The sequence below is a fragment of the Symsagittifera roscoffensis genome, chromosome 10, assembly GCF_963678635.1.
Source record: "Symsagittifera roscoffensis chromosome 10, txSymRosc1.1, whole genome shotgun sequence".
Lineage (NCBI taxonomy): Eukaryota > Metazoa > Xenacoelomorpha > Acoela > Convolutidae > Symsagittifera > Symsagittifera roscoffensis.
This window is the reverse complement of record NC_087071.1, coordinates 40,579,827-40,604,891: the sequence shown is the minus strand read 5'-3', so window position 1 is coordinate 40,604,891 and position 25,065 is coordinate 40,579,827. Positions and strand designations below refer to the sequence as shown.

General features: G+C 35.0%; 1 protein-coding gene across 1 annotated transcript in view; it reads right to left on the bottom strand.

Moving 5' to 3' along the window:
• Positions 1-885: 885 nt before the first annotated feature.
• The window catches only part of LOC134855097 (uncharacterized), a 34,022-nt gene continuing 9,842 nt past the window's right edge, over positions 886-25,065 (bottom strand). The window contains exons 7-19 of the mRNA XM_063871482.1: positions 24,656-24,831; positions 23,230-24,091; positions 22,633-22,984; positions 21,058-21,385; positions 19,746-19,941; positions 19,160-19,356; positions 10,157-10,277; positions 9,510-9,679; positions 7,151-7,280; positions 4,598-4,759; positions 3,921-4,159; positions 3,246-3,398; positions 886-2,850 (exon numbers count right to left, since the gene is read on the bottom strand). Of these exons, the coding sequence (XP_063727552.1) occupies positions 2,263-2,850; positions 3,246-3,398; positions 3,921-4,159; positions 4,598-4,759; positions 7,151-7,280; positions 9,510-9,679; positions 10,157-10,277; positions 19,160-19,356; positions 19,746-19,941; positions 21,058-21,385; positions 22,633-22,984; positions 23,230-24,091; positions 24,656-24,831 (3,674 nt within the window). The 3' untranslated portion in view covers positions 886-2,262. The remainder of the gene's footprint in view (positions 2,851-3,245; positions 3,399-3,920; positions 4,160-4,597; positions 4,760-7,150; positions 7,281-9,509; positions 9,680-10,156; positions 10,278-19,159; positions 19,357-19,745; positions 19,942-21,057; positions 21,386-22,632; positions 22,985-23,229; positions 24,092-24,655; positions 24,832-25,065) is intronic.

Here is a 25,065-nt window from a genome sequence, read left to right as displayed (position 1 = left end):
GGTGAGGAACTCGATATGGGGTCTTACCCTGAACTACTAAACACAACTCCGATAACATTTGTTTGCGATGAATCGTCGCTGGCTACTTATTGACGTCATACCCTAATTCCAGTTACGTTAAAACTAATCAACTCAGTAACTTTTTCTCTTGTTCCATCATCAACTTGTTCCTATTTATACGTCTGATTTATCATTTTTATCTGATTGGACATACTTACTCTTCAGAGCATGAAAAGTGTGATTTTGACATTTTGATCGGCCACTCCATCCCTGCTGTAAAGTAGGGAATAAAAAGAATATGAAACAAAAACAAATCGGCTACAAAAATAAGTTTAATTTATGCAATAAATTATTCAACAACGACATCATTGTACTACAATAGCTAGAGCTAGCTTAACATCACTGTCAGTCAATACTACAGATGGATGAACAGGGCGTAAACTCATATGGCAGAAGGATCGATCAGCAGAAATTATATTACCCAATCAGAATTCAGTTTTCAATAACCTGAAGAAAGAAAGGCAGGTTACTTCGAGAAGCCAATTACACTATCTAAATATTTTTTTTTGATATTTTCTTCTAATCGGGCGTTCTGCCTTGAGAATAGCGCCCGGGATGAATAGATAGATAAATACAAATAAGGTGCAACTGCTACTGCAATTCAGATCAGAATTAAATCTCCACTCGATTTTATCTATTAGTATTTATTTTCCCCTTTTCTGTGATAAGAATAACTATATTGTACAGCATACTAGGTAGAATTAAATAATAACGCGGATGAAATTTTTGTTGGATTGTAAAAATTTAATCAAATCTTCCATCTTTGGGTATACCAATTTTTTCTCAAATTATACTTTTTTCTTCATATTTTCTCTTTTTACATCGTTTTTTTTTCTGTTTCAGTTCAAATTCGTTTTGGCTAAATTCATTCATTGGTATCGGACATTTTTGTTCCATTTTGTTTTCATACGTGATATTTGCCGGAGTAATTTATGCGCTATATGCCTGTCATTATATTCCCTCATGGATTAAATATCCTCTGTCATGTTTGAACAGACAGTTAAATTTTCCTATATTTCCCTTAAAAAGGAGGAGCTTAAAATATGGAGCTGATTACACTCCGAGTGAAGAATTAATACACTAGTGTGTGTATTTATTAGGTGCTGCAATTTACTCTTCAGTGCGAAAATAGATTTAACAAAATCACTGCGCACTAATTGTTCATATATTCATTAATGAGATCAGTTAAGGATAATATTACAAGAAGACAGGCTGCGGTAGTTTTATTTCACTTCACTTGCAATGACGACGAAAAATTAAAAACTATAATAAATTGTTTTACCAAAAAAAACTGAAAATTTTATTGCAATTTAGACATTTTGTGCCAAAAAGTCTTAACGCTGTTTGTCCTGAACTATGATAGCATTTTTCGTTTTTATTTGAAGTTTGATGGCTAGTAAAGTGAATCTAACTTATATTAAACAATCCATAGAAATTCCATCTTTCTGTTTCACAATTTATCTGCCCAGCAAAACTAGATCAAAATAACAATTATGCATGACAACGGAAAATTAACATTAATAATACCATCTATTGTGAGAAATTATTCAGATGACAAAATTTACAAACTGCGAAAAAGAACCAAAGAAATAAAATAATTTCTTCTACGAACTGCAAAACTAAACCATGAATACAACTGCAAATGAAAGACGAAGCGAATTGAAGTCAAGTTACAAAAAAAAAGAAATAAACTTCAATTTTTTGTTTGTTTTTTTTTTTGGTTGAAATTTGTAGAGATCATTTATAGACTAGATTAGATTAGACTAACTATCTTTTTACATAGCACATCGTTGGTTATAAATAGTACAAGAAAGTGAAAGAAGGAAAGGATAGATTTGAAAAACTGCGCTTTTTTAGCGGGAGAGATCCAAGAAAAACAGACGAGGGTAAAGCAGATTACATCGTGAACAGAATACCCACTCACAGTTTGTATTGTAATTATTTCACAGTTCAAAAGAACTTTTATGGCCACTTTTTGGAGGTAAACATACTAAACAAGGTTATGTAATTAGCAACAAAGTTTGGTTTATGTTATGTAATTGTGATCACCTCTTTAGCACATTTGAGACTTCTATCAAGTTTTTATCAATTTACAAACAACGAATTCTATTTCTTGAGTTCTGAAACGCGTCAAGTTTTTAAGTTTAAATTATTCGCCCAAAAAGCTCAGTTTCGACGAGCTTCCATCAACATTTCCGCAATTCAAAGAGCCGTATCTTTCACTGCAAAACACTGATTTGCGACCACATTTCTCGAGTGAGCCGAATGCGCATTATAGGGATGCGATCCAACTCCCCCTCCAGAAGTTGCCGCGAACAAACTATGCATCGATCCCCCGCCACCATACGTGTTAGTTTCTAGGGTATCTTCACTAGTACACCCGTTACTTCCCTCATCATCGTCAAAAATATCCCCCCGATAATCGATTTCACCTCTTTCTTCATCAATAATCCCCCCACTTGCCATACTAATAGCTGTACTCATATCACCGATTGGTCCGCACTCATTTAAGGAATAGTTTTTAAACTGATTCAGAACTCCTTTTCCTCCATTTGAATTAATCGATCCAATTTCTCCGCAATGCAAAGCCGCTTCTAACTTAACCCGCTGTAATAGACATACAATCTCGGAATTGTCGGGTGCGATATTACATGCCTCTTTTAGGTCGTCGGTGGCTCCTTTGAAGTCCCTGGATGCGCGTCTGGCTCTGGCCCTGGCGTAGTATCCCTCATAGCAGCCTGGCTTGAGGTTGAGTGCCCGGTTGGCGTAGTGAATAGCATTGTCTAGTTTCTAAACGAATAGTAATTGTTCGGATCATGTCTTGTTCGGAGCAAATGGAGCCTCATACCTTGAAATTAACCGATACGAAAAACGCAGAGAAAGATACTTTGTCAGATGCGATGTTGCAAATCGCATATACATACAAAAAAAAGACAGCAAAACTTCCAAAAAAACTGTGCGAAAAAATGAACACATTGGAAAAAAATTGAAAAAATTCGACCCCCAATTCTACTCAAAAATCTTTAAGTTTAACGCATCATTTCAGAAAATAAGCCATGAAACATCAAATATGTTTGGAATAGCCTAATGAGTCCGATTGCAAATTTTATAACCATCGAACATTGCGAGCCAAAGCTTTACACGTAAAAACTTACAGGTGGTCGAAAAAAGCTACGAAGACTTACATTAATCTTGCGGTTGCATCTGGAGATGTTTAGATAGAGGGTGACTTTGAGGTCTCTGAATGATGTTGTGTGTGCTCCGAACTCGTGCTTCTGTCTCGGGAACTTCCTCAGTGCCAGGGTGAACCTCTTCATAGCATCCGGATACTTCTTTTGCTGTTACATAATAACAAAAATCATAGATGATAAACAACATAATTGCATTATTTCTAGAATCTCTTGAACTATTCCCGTATTACAGAAGGAGGGGGGAGGTATTGAATAGATAACACTGCTTGCTTAATTTGTGAAATCAGCCATTATAGGGTTCAATATTCGTTACTAGGTACCACCAGGATTAGGAATAGTTGAAGAGATCCTACTTCTGCCACTAGCAATGCAAACTTTGAGCCAAAATGTGGGTCCGAAAAACCAACCTTCATAACTGTTTGAGATGTAGACGCATTTAAAATGAACGAAGAAGAATAAATTTTATCTAGTCCTTCCAAAGAGACTTTTGAAAGAGAATTTGAAGTTAACTTGTCATCTAGGTTCAAAAGCGAAAACGTTTGCAAAACTTACCGTTTTTTTCTGGAATCAAACTTGATAGTAAACTAATACACTTCGGATACATATAAATTTGAATTTAGAATCAGAGTGCAAAAAAAATCGTTCCTCTAAAAGTAAACTGAAACTAACCCTGTAAAATATACTTCCATCCTCCGTCAATTTGTTCAGAAACAAGAGCATAATCTGTGGATTGCTGATCGCAGTCTTCCACGCCGCCTGTCCTATTCTAGCCCCTTTCCTCATCAACAGCGCCACACAGTTCAGCTTGTCTGCTTGTACTGCGTAGTCTAGAGGACGAAGACCTGCATTGCATGTTTTGTCGAAATCCGCACCGTAGTTTAAGAGAAGTTGGAGTAATGATTCGTCACCTAGGAAAAAATAGGATTATATGAACCCGTAATTTTGTTTAAGTCTAACAAATTTTGTAGCTTTCGGAAAGACAATCGACAGGAAATACGAAAAAACATTAACTAAATTTTTACATTTTCAGCAAATGATTTAAAACTGGTTAACTTAATTAAATATTAATGCCCGGACTATCAAAATTGTTGCACTAGATACGTGGTTTAAGTTTCTATATCAAACTTTTTTGGACCCAAGTCCATCCCACCAAGTTAAATTGTGCAGCCTGCAGTTATAAAAGGTTGAAAATAAAAACCATGTTGTTGTTCTTGTTTGTTGTTTTTAGCCCGGAAATGAAAACCATAACAGTTTCGAAGATATGACGTGGACTGAAGTTTTTGCTCTCAAAAAACAATCACATGGGTACTGGGCGAGGATAGAAGATCACACCAAGTTTTATGTACCTAAACTGGCGGCGAAGTCCAGAGGTGACCTTCCTCTGCTGTCTCTGTGGTTGACATCTGAGTCATCGTCCAGCAACATCTCCGCAATGGTCGAGTGGCCCTGTCGCACAGCCCAACACAGGGCAGACATGTTCTCATTGTCAGTCTCACGCACTGAACTGCCTAGAAGCACATCCGCGAAATCATATAATTAGCCGTTTAAGGCAATAACATAGATAGCATAGGGCGAGATTGCATCCTTAGTTACTGAGATTTTTTTTTAAAACATGAATTTCAAATTTTTAAACAGCCAACAGACAGTTGGAAAAGAGTCAATGCACTGAAAAAACAGAAAAAATACTGACTATCGAACTTCACAGAAAAAAAATGACCTTAAAGCTCTTCGAAAATCTAGAATAATTTATAATTGACACTTTTTTGATAAATAGGTAAAGTTTTTATTACGCTGGGAAAACGGAAAGATAAATTCCACTTTTGAAACTAGAAGTCGATCAATTTTTTCGTGAATTTACACTTTGCTATTCGATAGCGGAGTTAACATTCCTTTTAATAAAAGAAATGAATGTTTTATAGATTGCTACATAGCACATGACTCTTGCTTTCTCTTCGAAGCAACTATCTTCTTCGAAGAGAAAGCGAGAGTCATATACTTTATAGCATCTATAAAAACAATAGCTTCTGGGTAAAAATCTATAAAAACAATAGCTTCTGGGTAAAAATTTGCATTTCATCAAATTTTTTGTGTCTGGTATTAAAAACTCAATAACATGGTAGACAAACTTTGGAAGAAAAACGTTTGCAAGAAGTTGGTGGTATTATTTATCAATTCATACAAATTCTTTTCTACACAAGCAATAGTTATGTTTTACAGTGTACTTAACTCCTAAAAAAATTATGGAATATCATGCCATGTAATTCATCGGCGAGTATTCTCATGACAGAGCGACGAAATGACCAATCAAAATCTTCAGACGTTCATAAACGCTCAATGGTTTTTTCGCCAAAGCTTTTTCGTATTTCCAATGAGTTTTCGATCTGGCAAAATTTGAAATTTTATCAGCTAAATTTTGCAATCAGTCAATTCTGATTTTAATGGCCTAAATTTATTAGCTTACTTTGAGATTTTCGCAATTCCTATGAAAATCCTTAATAAATCCTATGAAAATCCTTAATAAATCCTATGAAAATCTGACTAGTACAAAACGGCATGAGGGAGCTTTAATTTAAAAAAATTATACAAAGGGAAAACTTGATCAATGGGTAAATATTTTTATATTCCGCCGGGTAATCTTAATATTAATAACTTCCGGAATAAGAATTCACCCACGTTTTTATCCCGCTAGTATTATTTTCGTAATATGAGAGCGTGAATTACGTTACTTTCATTATATGATGTCAACTGAACATAAAAAATGAATTCAACAGAAAAACCGGGCTCTTTTTCCTTTTCCCCCCACCTCACACAAACATGAATTTTATAGTCTAACGAGTGGTTATACAAGGTTAATTATGAAGACCAAATATGTTTGTTATGGCCTAATCAGTCTGCATGTCAATTTTCATGACAATCGGACAAAAAAGTGAACAGTAATTTCAAATTGAAAAATTTGCAGGTGGGGGGGGAAGGAAAAAGAGCCAAAAACCGTAAAGTTCAAATTTGGAGTGAGCAAACTTTCTAAGAAACTGAAAAAACTTGACCTACATTAAGGTCTTCACTAAGTTCATTGACACTTGAAAACTTCAGCTCACTTTCGGAATTAAAATCACCAACTTTTTTGCGCCATTTGCACATGTGCAATTGAAGAGGGTAATTTCTCTCTTTTAGCTAATGAAAATGAACTTGAACTGAGTGGGATCAAAATTAAGGAGTTTTCGAGACAAAACTAGACGGCTTAAAAATTGTCTTCATTTCGATCATTGAAAGACAAGTTCTTTCTATATATACTCAACGCATCAAGTTGAGTCTAACAAAATTTATCGACTCAAACTGGTTAATTACCAAAATTTTTTCTGTCGAAAAAAACTGTAAAAAATTTTCGCTTTTCTCACTAATTTACAAAAATAGTCAATCTGCATATTCATCTTTTGCTGGCAAAAGATGCTTAGAATTGATGGCATATTAATGAGGCCAATGATAGTTTTCTTTGCTACCTCAACACCGACAAAACAAACAAAAATTACAAAAAATGAATAAATGTTTAAAAACTTTGCTTATTTGCTGTAGTCTTGAAGCTCCTGCGCTTTTTGCGCAATAAGTTACCCTTGTTATATTTTATTTGTTCTCTACATAACTTTATGATTTTTGTATGAACATTATATCAGTTTTTCAAGGTACTAACACAACATATGAGCATTTCGGCATTTGTCATGATTACACAAGGTTACATCGGCATTTTCCTCTGAAAAAAACTTATAACTTAAAGTGTAAACTGTCTTTCTGACCTTTATTGATGTGAAATAGTCAATGCAAAGATTATTTGTGCATCCATCAAAAAAACTGCATCACATGTTTTTTTTAGAAAAAAAACTAATTAATTCGGGGAGGGGACTCACCGCACTGTAGTAAGTACTCCACTATCACTTGGCTCCCTTTGGCAGCACCGATCAAAAGAGCAGTCCTTCCCGTCTCATCTCTCTCCACCTCCTGGTCAACTGTGAGGGGATCTGTCTTGGCCTGCGCGTCCTGAGATTCACAATAAAGAACTCTTTAAATATTTCCAGAAATTTTACCAAGTAACTAAACAAGGGGGGTGGGGGAATTGTCAAAGAAATCCAAACCAAGTTGAAGATTTCATTAAAAATAATCTGATAGTTCAAAAACATCAGGTTAATAAACAAATTTATCTTGAGCGGATAATAAGAAGACATTATAGCACAAAAAAACTGAAAACAAATCTTAACATGAATTCCCAGACAGTTTGTAGAAAAATTTACAACGACACGACGCAGAAAAAGATTTTCATTTTCTTGAGACTTCGGTAGTGGCATATCTTATAAATGATAATTGAAAAACTGAAAAAAATTGCCAAACCTATTTACCCAGGACTCATTGCTTAGTATTTCCGTGAAACAATTCATACCATGAATCAATCTATATGGTGATTCGATTGTGAAAATTATGCATGAAAATGCAATTACGATTTATTTTAACCTACGCTTTTTGTTACATTACAAATAGCCATTTATGACTAACAATTGTATCACATCGATTAAATCAGAGTGATTAAACCAGTCGAAGAATAAACGACAATGGTAGCTGGTTTATAATTTGGCTAGTTCATACATAATATAAACAAAGGAAACGAGTAATGAGCGCAAGAAAACCGAAAAAAAAACACTGACTTTGTTGAAAAAATCTCAACTTTCGAATTTCAAAGAAAAAAATTGATGTCCTTAGAGCTGTTTGAATTTTTAGAACAATGCATGAATGGCGCTTTTTTGTAAACATTAACCTAGCTTGAGACACAGAGGCGAAGATCACGACAAAAAAGCAGCTTTATTAGGTGAAATAAGCTTCGAATTAATAAAACTTTGCTACATATGGTGACCTCGAAAAATGGAGACTCACAGCCTGCCCTCTCGGCCACGAACGCTTAGCACACACTAGTCATAAATAAAGCAGCTACATATGCTAACAAATTGGCAATGCTAAGCAGCAAAAATGGTATCAAACACAAATAGACACAACTTTGCAAGTAATATTTTGGATAATAAAAAACTGAATGCATCCACACTAATTTTGCATGTAATAAACTGGAAAGCATAAAACCATATTAAGGATAGCTCACGCATTTTAAAAAAAATGCGAGTTATATTGTGGTAGAAAATTTCTGAAATTGAGTTTTTATAGTTAAGCTGTTTGAAACAAATAGATTTTTTTTCGGTTCATTTGATGAATTTAAAATGTATCAACTGTGTTAGCTTATTACTATTGAAATGTCAAAGAACATGCTATCAAAAATCCGTAAAGGTGCCCCAAAAGTCGCACCAATATTTGCGATTTAGGTTGGAAAAAAAAGAAGAGTCGTAGTTTGCAAGTGTAAAAACTGGATCAAAAGGTAAAATTATATTCGGTTGGAAATCTAAAAACAAAATTACCGTTTCGAACTTAGAAACCGTCTACGTTTTTTCCCGTCATTTCCACGTTCGTATTTGGAGAGTGTTATTTACGTAACTTTCAGCAGATGAATTTAAATTGAACTCAAACAGTGCATATATACCTATGTGCATTCATACATGCATTAATATGTCTGAATGCCCATCTGTAGTTTTAAGAGCATTTTAAAAAAAAATTAAAAAATCACCAAGACCTATATAAGACTATTTAAGAGTATTCACTACGTTCATTTTTCTTAATAATAATGGCTTTTGATATTCGCAGAGATTCCAGCGAAGGCTCTCCAGCTTCTCGATTATTTAAACACAATCCAGTCAAATTTATTTCTGTTGTGCGAAGCTCAATTTTTTCGCGACTGAAGCATGGTTTTTGTGCGTCTAGAATTTTCACATGGTACTATTTCAACTGGAACCCTTAAACTCGTAAAAACTTCTGTTGGGAACTAAATCAAATATAACAATATTTTTATTCAACCTCAAAAACTATACCAGGTATACCCTTTCAGCTGTAGAACACAATTCTGAATTTACCGTAAAAACAGTTGGTTGCAGGTAATAAAGCAATCAGAACGCAAAAACGGATCAACAAGTGGATATAGCCAAAGGGACAACTTAAAGTTATCATCAGTGTATTGATCCTAATATTAACGAATCTTACCAAATTAAACAAAAAAATCCTTGCCTCACAAAAAAAGAGTCGACAATTATCGGTTTCACCGTATAATTTATCAAATAAACCTGATTTTCGTATAAATTGTATATCACTGTAACGTGTACAAAACACTTGCTATCCCACCTTCAGACTGATGAGGTCGAATATCATGTCCTCCTGATTACAGTCCACAGCAGCCAGAAGAGGAGTGAGTCCCTGTCCGTTCTTCGCAGTCAGTGAAGCCCCATGTCCCGCCAACACACAACAGGTTTCGTTGAAGCCACGAGAGGCAGCTGCTGTCATCGCTGTCTCTTCTACACCAAAAACTAATTACTTGCCAAAAACTGCTATGCTTATGGTCAACGTCATTCTTGATCAGCCATTGATATAAATAATTCAATTCAAAATAATTCCAACTAATTGAATATGTATAACTCCCCCTAAATAAATACTCTCACACGACACACCCCAACCATTTATCAAGACTTTATTTTAATAATCTTGGATACCCTTAGGGGCTAGAAAAATGGTCCAGTTCGAATTGAAGCTTCTTAAACTTTTGAATATAAAAAACCGACCATTTTGTAGTTTTTAACAAGCTGATGAACAAATTTCGACTCAGAAGCGTTTGAAAAACAGGCCCTATGGTCTATTGACGTTCTGTCAGGCTGGAATTTAATTATAAATTGTTATCAACTGATTGAATGATCATTCGTTAAGTTTAAAAAATGATAATTCATGAGTTCATTGCGACGCCAACTTAATCAACTTAAAATCTGAAATGAACTTGCCTGTAAATGACACTGACGATGACTGAGTAGAGGATGCAATTGAGTCTCTGATTGGCACTGGGAATGGTGCATCTAATGCGTCATTGCTGATGTAGCCGCCCTTCAGTAGAAACTCCACAACCTCAAACCAATCGAATTGATAAGATTGGGGTTATAGCAATATTTAGACAACCGCGTATTCAGACTCGACATTAAGCAGACAAATATTGTATAAACCAATCAGAATCGAGACAAGGAAGAATGAATAATTAATAATTATTTATTTTGTAAATTTGTTTTCTCATCTCGATTCTGATTGGTTAATATTGTATTTGTCTGCTTACTGACGAGTATGAACCCACCGTTGTCTAAATACAGATCGCACTCCCAAGATTGGATAGCGGATGTTCTACAAACTGCCATATCTTGAAGCCGAAATTACACCATACTTACGTAACAGTTGCATAACAAGGAGAATCTGTTGTTATGTTGCTTAACAATATTTACTTTTGGCTTGTTGGCCTACCAACGACTGGATAGGTTCAGATTAGCTAACCCAAATTCCGAACTTCTCACGCTGACAAAAACACCGTGTTGCAAAAATCTGAATATTAATAACGACAGCCAATTTGCAATCTAAAAATAGATAGATTAAAGCACAGCTGAACGACAAAAAAAGCAACATGCCGTTAGAAAAGAAACAATTAATGCAAGGAAACAGAAAAAATCTTTTTGCATTACAAAGAAAAACTACGTCCTTAAAATTCTTTGAATTTCAAGCAAAATTCATGATTGGCAATTTTTGATATCAATAACCCAATTTGGGAAAACTGTATCAATAGGTAAGTTTTTTATTCCCCGGCGAAATGACCTTCGTATTCGGATAGCGCAATTTGACTGCCTTTTAGCAGATGAATTTAAATTGAACTCAAAATGCGTATATATAATGTGCATATTCACAAATGCATTTAAATGTTTGATGCATTCCAGTAGTTATGAGAGCATTTCAAGACTTTTCGGGGAAAAACTTTAAAAAAAGTATCGCGTTCTATATACTAAAATTTACCAAAATTACCCAAAACTGGATCAATAGGAAATTTTTTTATTTCGCTGGGAAATCTGAAAAAAAAAATCCACTTTGAAATTAGAACTCTATCACGCTTTTCGTGACCTTCACACTTTTGCTGTTCGATAGCGGAGTTTGCCTTCCTTATAAGTAAGGAAATGAATTGAACTTGAAAAAAAATCAAAGTCAAACCGCGAAAAATCAAATTTCCATTTCATGAAAAAAAATGAAAAAACATCGCGACCTATATAAGAGTCTGAACTACGAACATTGACTCTTAACCAGAAACAAATGTTTTATAGATTGCTATATAGCACCTGGCTCTAGCTTTGTCTACGAAGCCGCTATCTTCTTCGAAGAACAAGCGAGAGTCGTATACTCTATAGCATCTATGAAAACAATAGCTTCTGGGTAAACATTTTGCATTTCATCCAATATTTTGTGTCCGGTATTAAAAAATCAATAACTAGAGGTACAATTTTTACTGCTGAACATCAATGAAAGCGAGCTAAATGAAACATGGTTGACAAACTTGGGAAGAAAAACGTTTGCAAGAAGTTGGTGGTATTATTTATCACCAACGCGCACCAATTCTTTTCTAAACAAGCAATAGTTATGTTTTACAATGCATGCTTAGCTCTTAAATATTTTTTGGATATCGTGCAATGTATTTCATCGGCGATTATTCTCATGACAGAGGGACGGAATGATGGAATTCGCTAACTGGTTTTTTCGCCAATACGTTTTCGAATGCTTTTTCGTATTTCCACAATGTATTTCCAATGCGTTTTTGATCTGGCAAAATTTCAAAATCAAAATATCAGCTAATTTTTCAATCAATCAATTTTCATTTTAATGGCCTGAACTTGTTAGCTTACTTCGAGAGTTTCGCAATTCCTATGAAAGTCTTAAGCTCTCCTATGAAAATCCTTAATAAATCCTATGAAAATCTGACTATGATAAGTTACTCAACATTCGGACTCTCCGTCATAAGGGACTCCATCTATTTCTACGACTTTTTTGATAAAATTAACCCTATTGGAGAAAACTGAATAACTAAGAAAAAAGTTTTATTTCGCAGGGAAATCTGAAATAGAAAATCCACTTTCGATACTAAAAGTCGATCACGCTTTTCGCGACCTTCACACTTTTTCCTGTTCAATAGTGGGGTTAAATTTCTTTTTGCAAAAGAAATGAACATACCTTAAAAGAAAGTCAAACGAAAAAAATGTATATATATGAAAAAAATTGGACTTTTTTTAAAAGTTTGGTAAAATTTTCACTTTTCCTTTCCAAACTAGCCGGCGAAAATAGACAGAAAAACACTACTCCGACCATTTAAGTTTCCCGGCGAAAACAGGGCGCAGCGGGGTCTCGAACTCCAGACCATATGATCTGAAAGTACCCTATTCACCACCTCGCTGTTGATAAGAATTCTTAATAAAGCAGTTTCTACTTTGCACAGAGTCGTAACAAAAACTGTTTACGGGAAAAAACTAGTTCCAAATTACAAGTCACTTGTACTTGCCTGTGAAAAAGGGGTCTGTGGGTTATTTCCTGAAACTTCAAATACTATGACCCCAAGCTAATAAAAAACATCGCAGGTGAAAACGATTGCATAATTAAAGCTGACTCCCAATCAGCCTTGATAAAAAATCAGAGGTTTAGAACGCTTAACGTAGACGTCCAAGATGGCATACATGCGCAACCTATCCAGCATCCTCAAGCGCACCTCAGTTAACTTGGCAATTCTCAGTTTCGCCATTCTGTTAGAAAATTTTTTTTACGGAAATAGCTTAGTACACCTAACAAAACCGTCCCTTAATTCAAAACATCCAAAAATTTTAATCAAACCTCCATGTTGGGATTTGCCAAAAAAGTGAAGAATCTTTAAAAGCGTCATTGTTCAAATTTGGTTTGTATTTTGAAATCGAATCCTAGTTGTATCAACAGTTGAAATAATAAAATAGGAATTTCAAAAAATCTATTTTCTCCATATAACTTGAAAAAAAATTCATATCGTTATGTTGAACATGTTTAATCCATGCATGTTACATTAAAACCTGAACAGCTCAAGAACCATTAAGAGCAAGATTGTTGCTCTTCTAACTACGATAATGTATCTTGCCGATTTACGAAATCAAACCAAACTCATCTTGACACCAAACCAACAACCACTTTCATTCATTCATTGGTCGACTTTGTGCCCTAAAATCCATTGTTTTCAAACTACAAAACGCATGTTTGCTTTTCTTTCAAATAATTTAATTTTGGCGCATGAATTTTCTAGTATTCACTTTATTTCATTTCGTACACTCAAAGTTCTCACATTTTTTTGTTCATCTGCATGAACATTTTTCCCATTCATCTTTTTCGTTCAGTATTTTTTAAAACCCATTTTCTTTTTCATTGTTTTTTTTTGTGTTTTATTTTCCTTTTTCAATTTTATTTCAGTCGATCTTTAATCGGTCAAGCTGTGAAAGTATGTTTAACCTCTCTCTTCATCAACCGCCCCTTGTCTTATTTCCTCTTTCTTTTCCCTCCTATCCCACTTGGTGGCAAATTGTAAGCAGAAACAGAAAGGGGAGACAAAGGAAATAAGCAGGGATCCCTCGTGGCAGAAAGACCAAACAACAGAAAAAGATTTCAGCCAATCAGAATTGAGTATTCCAAAATCTAAAGCAAAACATGACAATTCAGTCCAGAGTTTCGGACAGTTTGAACTGCTTGAATGATTGGAAATTTTCTGCCATCTGATCAATCTGCCATAAGATTAGCTCCCAAAAAACAAGACCAAAAAATCATTCACTATTTTACTACTCCTACCACCCTATGTAATTGAATGTCAATCCATTTGATCCCCATATTCTCCTCCTCCTCCTTTTTTCCCTTGTCCTCTATCTCTCTTTCTATGTTCGCTCTCTCTTAAGACTATGAGGCGCTTCATTGTCTCCGGTTTCCGAACGCCCTCTACACAAATTTCTACTCCTTTTTGCCCCACCCCTTTAAAACCTCCTCTTACGTAATTTGAGCATATCATTTAGACTCAAGATGAACAAAAACATCAAATCTTTACAAGCGAACACCGGTTACTCGTGGGTTTTAATTTTCAAAAAGATGGTTTAAATTTTCAGATAGGAAAATCATTCACCCCAATTCTTGTTTCAACTTCGAAAATCAGGACACTACTGAGCAAAAAGCATGGGCAAAGGACGTTGGATAAGTTAAAAGTAAGGGTCAACTAGGGCGAATCCAATTTAGTGCGGAATAAAAAATGAATATTCAGACCCTAAATGTAGCGCTTTGTAAATGAAATCCAGTTCGAATCGATTAACAATAATGCAAAAAGCACGATGTGGATTTTTTCCATGGCATGGATGCATTAATTCACTGTTTCCTAGTTCAAGCACATCTTGAGAAGGTGGTAACAAAATTGCAGTTAAGTAGGGTTATTACATGTATCTTCTTGAAATCGTATTGATTAAATTGGTTGAGCTCCACTAACTAAGACGCATGGAAATGAACAAGCGACAATTTTTATTTGAACAATTGGAAAATAGAAACATAACCAACCGACAGTTGAAAATGTCAACAAATGCCAGGAAACTGGAAGCTGAAGTTTTTTCCATAAACAAGTCAGTATTATTCCAACTTGAAAGAAAAAATCAATGCCCTTTACGCTCTTCGAACTCAAGAAAAATTTTTATAATTGACACATTTTCCACAAGCTGCAAAGCGGAGCTTCATACCATGAATGACTCTGATTGCCAGCAAGAGAGAAGACAAGTCAAAAATTGAAAAAAAAACTTCAGAAAAAAATTGCAAAGGGAAAAAATTTCTGGAACAAAGTTACCTGCAATGTTAAAAACTTTACAATGAACATTCAAACTGCTAAAAGAAACCGAACCTTTCTTCGAGGCCTAAGTCGGCAAAAATTAGCAGACCCGAAAGTCAAATCTTCGAACATTTTCAGTTTCCAAAAACGAACAGGCACCGACTGGAATCGAACTTATGGGATTCGTCGCCTCAAGCATGGATGTTAACCGCTCAACTAATTGCACAGAGCACTCCAAGAAAAATACGCAAAACTTCTTGGAACTCGATTAGTTGCCCAAAACCGGAATACGCTGAAACTAATTTATGAAGAAAAATGGGCAAACTTCCGGGAACTCAATTACTTGCCCAAAACCGGAATACACTGAAACGTTTTTTTAATTTATGTAAAATGTCCCAATTTTAGATAGATTGGTGCTGCGGCATCTAAGCCGAAAAAAATCATACAATTAGAAGCCCGTCAAAATTTTGTTGACGCGCGGACAAATCCGCTAACCAAGGTCCTGTCCAGATTCCAATCATTGACCTTTGTTTTTATAGGCAGGTGAGTAAAATGAACCAACCCAAAAAGATCTATATTCCGGTTTAATAACGCTTGCTAATTTTTAAATTTTTTTATTCCGCTGGAAAATCTATAACCTACTTTCAAAACAACAATAGTTCACAATTTTTTTTCGCACCATTTGTGATTTCGTAATAGGAAAGCGCAATTTGCTTAAATTTTAGCAGATGGATCTACAGTAAACTCAAAAGCACTTTCTGTAGTTACGAGATCATTTTAAGACTTTTCCCTAAAAAAATCATCAAAATCTATAAAAGTGAAAAACACTTTTTCCGACACCTAATAAGAGTTCACTTCTTTCATTAACCTTTCCATCTAGCTTGCTTTTTTAACGGAAAATTTTTTTTGAACTATCGAATTATCATCGACAAGTATCGAATTACAAAGATTCCGATTTTCCAATTACATAATTCGTGTTTGTTTTAAACATGCAAATTGTATATTTTTGAATTGCGAAAAATTCGAGATGAATAAATATGGAAACACACCCAATTACCCAACATACACAATGGTAAAGCATTCGTTAACCCAAAAACAATTTTGTTCAATTTTAGAATTTCAATAAACAATGTTTGAATCCAGATTTTTTTCGATTTTAGTTTTTCAGGAAACCAAATATGGAAACACCAAACACGTGGTCACTTTTACTCCGCTAAAATTTAAAATGAACGGGATATTATTAGCACCATTTCCACTTTCGTTATCGAAGAGCGTAATTTGCTACTCACTCGAAACAATGCATGTGGCACAGTAAGTGACAGAAAGGCACAACTTCACTTGGCAAATGCAAGCAAAAATATCACCGATAACGGAAGTGAAAACTAAATTTCTCAAACACTCGAACTTAACCAAACTAAACTGAAAAATCTTTGAAAGTGAAAAAAAAAGAAATTTTTGGAGACTTATTTCTCGTTTGCCATTTGTAGTAAAAAGCTATGTTTCTCGTCAAGCAACTCATTTATAAGGTTGATTCAATTGTATTTGGAATACTTTCTGAGATACATTAGCCGCTTACGCGTTAATAGACTTAAATTACCGGGCGCATAAATTATCCTCAATATATCCAAATCGTCAATTCTGCACTTGACCAAAAATCGCAGATGATTATATATTTTTTTGCTTAGAATACTCCTAGTTAGAAAGACAACTAATTGAAAACAAGAGACCTAACGGCATTCCAGTTTCATGGATAATAATCGATTATATTGGATTTTCATTGTCAGTCTCTATAAAAATCAAACCATCGACTGTCATATCGATTAAAAACGGATAAAAAATTGAATTTTGTCAAATCAAGAAAATCTATTTTAATCGATTATAATCAATTTGCTTACAAATTTTTCTGAAAAATTCAAACACAATGCAGTCTATTCAAAACTAAGCAGTTGCTTTCGGCTGAAAACGATTTACAATATATAAAAACGAGAATCTCATACATTTAAACTTCACAGTTGCTTTTGGCTGAAAACGCGTTACATCAGATAAAAACGAGATTCTCTGAAATTTCTTTGTTTCATTTTTTGCAGATCTTCATTTATTCACCCTGATCCAATTCGCGTCACTCCCTGCCGCTCACACTTTCTTATTTACACCCCCATTCCTACCTCACTCCCGTTCGCACACCCCCGCGCTTACAACTCCTCGTTTACACTCAATTACGGATGGGGGAGTAGGGTTAAACGCTTGCTTTTTAAAATAAAATTGATTAGGTTTAGACTTCGAGTAGACTGTGAGTATAGCAGAAGTTACTGAAAACTTTGCAAAATGAATAGAGACTATAATCCATTATAATATATTATAATGGATTTAAAATGGACTAGCGTGTAACGCACCTCCGGTGCTTCAAACTTACGACAACTGTGAAATTTTCTATATCTAAGTTCTTAGAGAAAATCCTTAAAAAACGTCATATCTCGAAAACTATAAGAATTTGAGCAGTCATGTTCAGAGGCAAGATTCGCAACCCCTGAAAGTACCCTGACAGCACCCAACTACAGGGTTGAGAATTTCAATATTTGTCAAATATTTAAATTTTCTAGAAATTTTTGAAAAATCTCGAAAATTGCCATATATGGTAAACTATAAGGATTTGGTTATTCATTTATGGAGGCCAAAATCGCGACAGCTGAGGAAGCCTGACTACATGCCAATTTTGGGTTGCTAATTTCAAACTTGGTGCAATAAACACTGAATTCGAACTAGAAAATTGAAAAAAAAATTGTATCCATTGCAGCATACCATATAGCTTAAACGTGAATAAATTCTTTTGTTAAAATGCAAAAATTATACGTTGAAAAAGCTTAAACATGGCGATATAGTGAAGCCCGCATTTAAAGATATAATATATTAAAATCCATTATGATTGATTTTAATGAACTGTGTTTTTAAGGAAATAATCGATTATAAGGACAATATAATCGATTACATGGTCTAACTTTGCTGAAATAATGGATTATAATGACAATAAATTAGACAGCATTTTCCATTATAATCGATTTTTATCCATGAAAGTCCGGCGCGCATAACAATTACGATAACAAAAATTACCCAGAGGCGAAGCTGCGTTTCGCAAACACTAGCGATAACACTACAAAAAGCAGCTCTCGATTTCTAAAAAGTGTAAAAAGAACAAGTAAAAATGAGCCTCGAATTAGTAAAAAAAAAATCGGCGACGTCCCGGACTGGAATCTACGACCTAGAAACTGGTAGCCTCACGCACTAACCACTCAGCCACGGACGCTTTATCCATCACATTACAAACACTAGCCACAAATAAAGCCAAGAACAGATGCTATGAAACTTCCAACGCTACAGATCGTCATTTTAGCAAAAAGGCACACATGTGAACACTTTTATTAGCGAGTTAGAATTTTCTAGTTGGTTAGAAAAAAAGAAAGTTCAATCTGAAACACTAGCTGCTCGCTAGCGTAATGATCCTCAGCATCGATTTCTTTTTTGTGCTGCAGTATATACATATAAACTGCAATTATTTTTTTAAATATGAATTAAGCACAAAAAGTGGGACTTTGGTTAACATGACACTAGTGTTTGCTTGTACCAAAATTCTCTTTATTCTTCAACTGCATCATTTTCAACAGATATTTAAAAGTGACTGATTGTTTAAGAATTAGAGTTGAGAAAAAAAGCTATTATTGATTAAACTAACACAATTAAAGAAAAAATGGGTCAAAACGTAATTTTCACTCCGCTGGGATATCATAAAATTGAAATCCACTTTCGGAAATAAAATCAGCTACAATGCTTTGCGCCATTTGCACTTCCAAAATTGGAGAGAATGATTTGCCTTACTTTTAGCAAATGAATTTGAAGTAAACTTCAAGAAATCAAGATTCAAAACCTAGAAAATCAAATTTGAGCTCGATCAAAACTTTTTTCCTGAATAAGAAGCAACAAACATGGCATAAACAATGACTTCATTTCGTTCATTGAAATTTAAAAACACTGATAAACTACACTTTCTAATTAATAATATTCATTTAGGAGAAGCGGACCACGCACCATTTGGTAGAAGCGGACCACGCACAATTTCTAACAAACTTACATGTTTGTGTCCATTATATGCAGTCAGCACCAGTGCTCTTTCTACACTCTCTACACTTGACATGTTGATCAGCATCCGGACACACTCCACGAATCCACTGGCAGCAGCGTGTTCCACGGGAGACATGCCACACACGTCTGGACTATTCTTCACATCTGCTCCTGATTGTAGGAGGAGATCACAGATGTCCACGTGACCTGTAAAAATCAAACTTCAAAAATAAAAAAAACAGAAAAAATGAATTCTACATTTAAAAACACAACTATTTCCTTTATAAAGCATGGTTGGTCAGCTGTACGTTGCAAAAAGTTTATGGAACGAGAAAACGTAAAAAACTACTGATCTTTCAGTGGAATTGGGGGAAAAAGTTCCGACATGAGGAAACTGGATCAATCAGTATTTGTATGAATTTAACTTTTGCATCATCTATGAGCAATGAAAATAAGCTATGGATCTGAAGTGAGCTCAAAAAAACTAAATTTGTCGATTTTTTATAAAAAAAATGCGATCACTCATTTTAAAAATCTTTAAATTCAAATCCATAAAAATACAAACATGAAAAAATATGCCTGATTATCAAACTAACCTTTCATGCACGCACTGATCAATGGACTTCGTCCTGATGGTCCATCGGCTAGGTTCACATCGGAGCCATAGGATAACAGTAGTGAGACTATTTCAAAGTGGCCCAAGTAACAGAACGCTGAGAGGAGGGTCGTCTGGTCTAACTCTGAACACCGAGTGTTGGCATCGGCTCCGCTTCGCAGCAGAAATTCTGCAACCTAAAAAATTGCAAATGTTTTATTGATACATAAACAAAACCGGATTTCATTGAATACGCTTGCACTCTGTTAAACATAATAGACATATAGATTGTAAAACAAGGTCATTGAATCAATCTTTCAAAACCTTCTTTTTATATAACAGTTAACACAGATATTACAAAATTTTTGCAAGTAAACTGATCTTGAGCTCCGGTTACTGACTGAACTTATCAAACAAGAGCAAATCGGTAAGCTATTGGCTCTTTTTAAGGAAGTTTACGTGCGATACAATCCAAAAAAGCAGGACAAACCAGTCGACAGAAAATGAGGCTAAACTAAAAACATAGCTAACTGACAGTTGGAAAAGAGTAATAAAAGCAAGTAAACAGAAAAAACAATGAATTTGTTGCAAAAGCTTCAACCTTCGAACTTCAAAGAAAAAACCACATGCCCTTTAAGCTCTTCGAATTTCTAGAACAATTTAAGATTGCCGCTTATTTGATAAAACTAAACCAACTTAAGAAAACTGGATCAATTAGTAGAACTTTTATTTAGCAGGGAAATCTCAAAATTAAATTCCACTTTCTAAACTAGAAGTTGATCACGTTTTTCGTGATCTTTACCCTTTTGGCTGTTCGATAATGGAGTCTGCCTTCCTTTTAGCAAAGGAAATAAACAACTTAATACGAAATCAAAAATCAGAACCCAAAGAAGTAAATTTGAGCCTCAACAAATTTCAAGGCTTTTCCTGAAAAAAAAAAAACACATAGGCAACGGACAGTTGGAAAAGAGTCAATGAACGCAAGTAAACAAAAAACACTGACTTGTTTTTTAAACAAGTCAGTATTTCGAATTTCAAAGAAAAAAAGATGAACTTCAAGCTTTTTGAATATCCAGAACAATTTATGATCGGCATGTTTTTTGATAAAATTAACCCTTTTTGACAAAACTGGATCAATAGGTAAAATTTCATTTTGCTGGGAAAACTGAAAGGTAAATTCGACTTTCGAACTAGAAGTCAATCACTTTTTTCGTGGCCTTGGCTGTTCGATAACTTTAGCCCATCGCTCAAACATTACCCTCAGACTTCATAATTCAAAATGAGCTTGAACAAATTGTAGTCAATGAACCTACCTTCAAATCTGGACTGTTGAGGAAATGCCTGGACGCCAGAATTGAATTCAGCTCACTCTGCTTACACAGCCAGTTAACCCACTGTACCTTCTGGTCTCGGAACATGAAGTCAATTGCATTATTAGCACCCACCATCATAGGTGAGTCATACATCGCATTTGCGCCATTGGAGTTGCCGAGAACATCTGCACCAGAGAGTACCAGATGACGCACCATATCTAGTTTATTACTCGCGGTCAAGTTGTTGTTTGTGTTAATGTTATTTTGTTTCTTCGGAGAAGATGTTAAAGATGACATTGCACTAATTGCATGTAATGCATGGCCATTCCTAAACAACCAAACAACAATTCATTTGTCTAATTATTACCTATATTCAGGAAAACTTTCCATGTAGTTAAATAAGCAAACGATGCAAAAACATTACTTAAAGGACTGCTAAGATGTCCTTTCAGTAATTCTTACAGGACTTTCTTAAAGGACTGCTAAAATGTCAAAACGAACCTTAATTTTAAGTTCTTTTATCGACATAATGTTAGCTCCGCCAGTATTTTAACAACGTCAACATTCTATCATAACTGTTTTGTTTTATAACTGCACTCATTTCAAGTTCAAGTTCATTCAAAACCTTTAGAAATGCAATTTGATTCATTCACGCCAAAATACCGAGTAACTTCATACAATCATTTGATATAATTTGGAAGAACGAATTCAAGTTAAATATGCTATTGTATTTGACACATGTCAATTCAAAAATTAGGCCTATTAGTTTAAATAAAAATCGGTCTGATTTGATAAATAAGACCAAGTCCACACAAATAGTCCCAGTGACAACCTATGAGGCATTTGAATTCAGGTCAACTATAACCAAATTTTATCTTCGTAATAATTAGTTAAGGATGAGTCATTATTATGAGCATGGAAAATTAAAAAATAGCCAACTAACAGTTGGAAAAGAGTAATGAACGCAATGAAACTAAAACAAAAACTGACTTGTTTTTTCAAAAATCTTCAGCATTTGAATTTCGGAGAAAAAAAGGCCTCAAAGCTCTTTGAATATGGAGAACAATTTCTGATGGAGAATTTATTGTTAAAAATAAATCCTATTTGAGAAAACTGGATCAATTGGTAAAACTTCTATTTCGCTGGAATCTTGATAATTAATTTCTATTTTCGAAATTAGAGATCGATCAAGTTTTTCGTGACCTTTACACTTTTGCTGTTAGATAGTGGAGTTTGCTTTCCTTCTAACAATGGAAATGCACTGAACTTAAAAAGAAATCACAAGCCAAACCGCGAAAAATCAAAATTGAGCGTGAACAAATTTTAAGAACTTTTCCTGAAAAAAAAAACGAACAAAAAAATCAGCAAGACCTATATAAGAGTCTTCACTACGTTCATTACTCTTAAACACTGAATTAATTGCAAAATTTTCTCGATTAATTTGTTCATAAAACATGGCCAAACCCAGTGGAGACAAGAACAATGAAAATGCTCGCTTGATCTCTGAGTCATTATGCTGCGCTGTTTTTACGACCAACTTGGATTCGTTGGTTATTTCTCAAAGAATAAAAATACCTTAAGTCACATGAAAATTTCTTGGCGAGGCTCGGATCCAAAAACCACGTTCTCAAAAAGTCCGACGAGAACTCAAACGTCCTGTTAGTCCTCATGATCAGAAAGTGTCCATGCACAAGTTCAAAGTTTCGATCAAACTCCTCTTTCCCGCATTTACTGAAGCTAACTACGGTCCATATTTCCTCGACTGTCATTGGATAGAAGGAACAGCCAATCACGTCTAAGATCACTCTCAATTTTGAGTATATGGCTAAGCTGGAGTGACATATTTGGTTGCAGAGAAGTTCGAATATTCCGTGAAGCGTGGAGGGGAGGGAGTTTTTGTTGAGGGTTTTGGTTAGTGTTATTGCACCTGAAACAGTCAGATGATTTTACAAAAAAAGTCGATAAAATTTGAAACATTGCCAATTTCACAATAAAATAAATTCTAGGCATAAAAGATAACGCCTGTGTAGCTAGCTAGAAGCTATTGGAAATTAAAAACAATTAAGACTGCTTGTACAAAAAATAAACAAAAACCATCAATTACTGTCAATGCTAAATTGTTGTATATGTCTTTTTTAATTTTGTCGAAAGAACTGAAAAAAAATCACAGACCTGAATTGATAATGTCGAAGCAACTGCGAATGTAAAGAAAGCTTCTTTGACTATTGCTCATAAGCAGATTGCGGAACTTAGCCGAACTCTCACGTGACGCAGTTATTATATCACGCGCAGATGAAGTACAATTATTAACTTGTTGAGATATAAAAGCGTCCAAGTCTTTCGTTATGTCGCAATCTTTCGAGGGATCTTCCAGATTAAATACCTCTAAGTTTTGTTTAAGGGTTCCAAAGAGTGAGTACGTATCTTTGCTACACGTACATAACAACTTCGCCCAACTTGGCATAATGTCGGCTAGCCGAATCACAAATTCAATCAAACCACTATCTGTACTAACTAAAGAGTCTATCATAATTATAAAGTAATTGCCCCCAACTTGGCCGTCTGCAAGTAAACTATTCATTGGCGAAATCAATCCTTTATGGATCGCTACTAATGGATCTTTCCAGCACTCTTTGGCACTTGCCCACTTTCTCACACTTTCATCTTCTTCCAAAACCCTCCTGTAAGAAGCCACTCTTATTTGCGCATGGTACATTAGAGTATGTACCACGTTGGCAGGATTCAGAGTTTTTTGGTTACAATTTTGGCAGAAAAAAGCAGCTAGCACTCGTTGGCTCAAAAAGAATCCATAATTGGAAGTTGCAAATTGTGACGTCCCTGCCGACGACGATGTTGAGAAATAGTTGCGGACGTTGAAGGATCCAGGCGACTCCTGGTGATTGCCTACTGATGTCAGGAGTTGGTAAGGAGGGATTCTGGAGTTTTCCGTGTCTGAAGTGTTGTCGCATCCGAGTGTGTTACCGGGGGACGTTTTGATGCCGGAATCGACTGTACTGGCTGGACTGTCTTTGTCCTATACACATGAACAAAAATTGAAAGCATCGACAGAAGGAAAAGTTAAACTGTGAAAAGTAATTTTGAGCCTGATCAAGTTTTATTACTTTTTCTGACAAAAAAAAACGAAAACAAAAATCATCGTGACTTATATAAGAGTCTGAACTACGTTCGACTCTTAATAAAACCATTACACTTGACCTCATAGCAAAAAAAAAACACATTTTTTACACGGTAAAATCACTGAAGCGGCCAACAACTAATCGAGTAAGCGTTTAAAATAAAAAACTCCCTTTTCCTTTAGATATGAACAGCTAAATATCCGTTTATTTACCCTTGAATAAAAACAATTTTTTGAGAACCACTTGACATTTTCTCACAAAAAAAAACAGCTCCATAGGCCTTCGTTTAGACGATAAATCATAAGTGGACGTTGCACATCAATTTTCACTCATTACGACTCGTAGAAACAATCACAAAATCTAATTCAGCTAAAAAAACTCTGTTTTCTGACCTACAAATATGCTCCAAGTCATCCATCTTGTCATCAATTTCGATTCAATTATACACCCTTCACACCAACCTGTTTTGAGTCGTAGGTTGAATTGTTGCTGTGTGATTGAGAGTGGGGGTTGGAAGTGTTCAGTTCGTAACTGTGGGTGCATCTAGCAGGGGTGTGGGTACTACTACATCCAGACTGCGTTGAGTGGTTCGAACACATTGTGTCATTATGTTGTGGTTGACCAAGTCCTGCTGTGCCTAAAAAAAAACAAAAGATAATTTTGAAAAGCCGATTGACTCAATTGAGTGGGAGAACGTATCAGTTGATTTGATTCTACTTCGTGACGTCAGCTTTGAACTCATTGGCCTTCAAAGATATAAAATCTCAAATAAATGAGGGGGATCAAACCTTTTTTGCGGATCAAACCTTCTTCATCTTACCTGAGGCGCAAAATTTTTTGGATAGAAGAACTCAAACATTTTCCCAGGGTA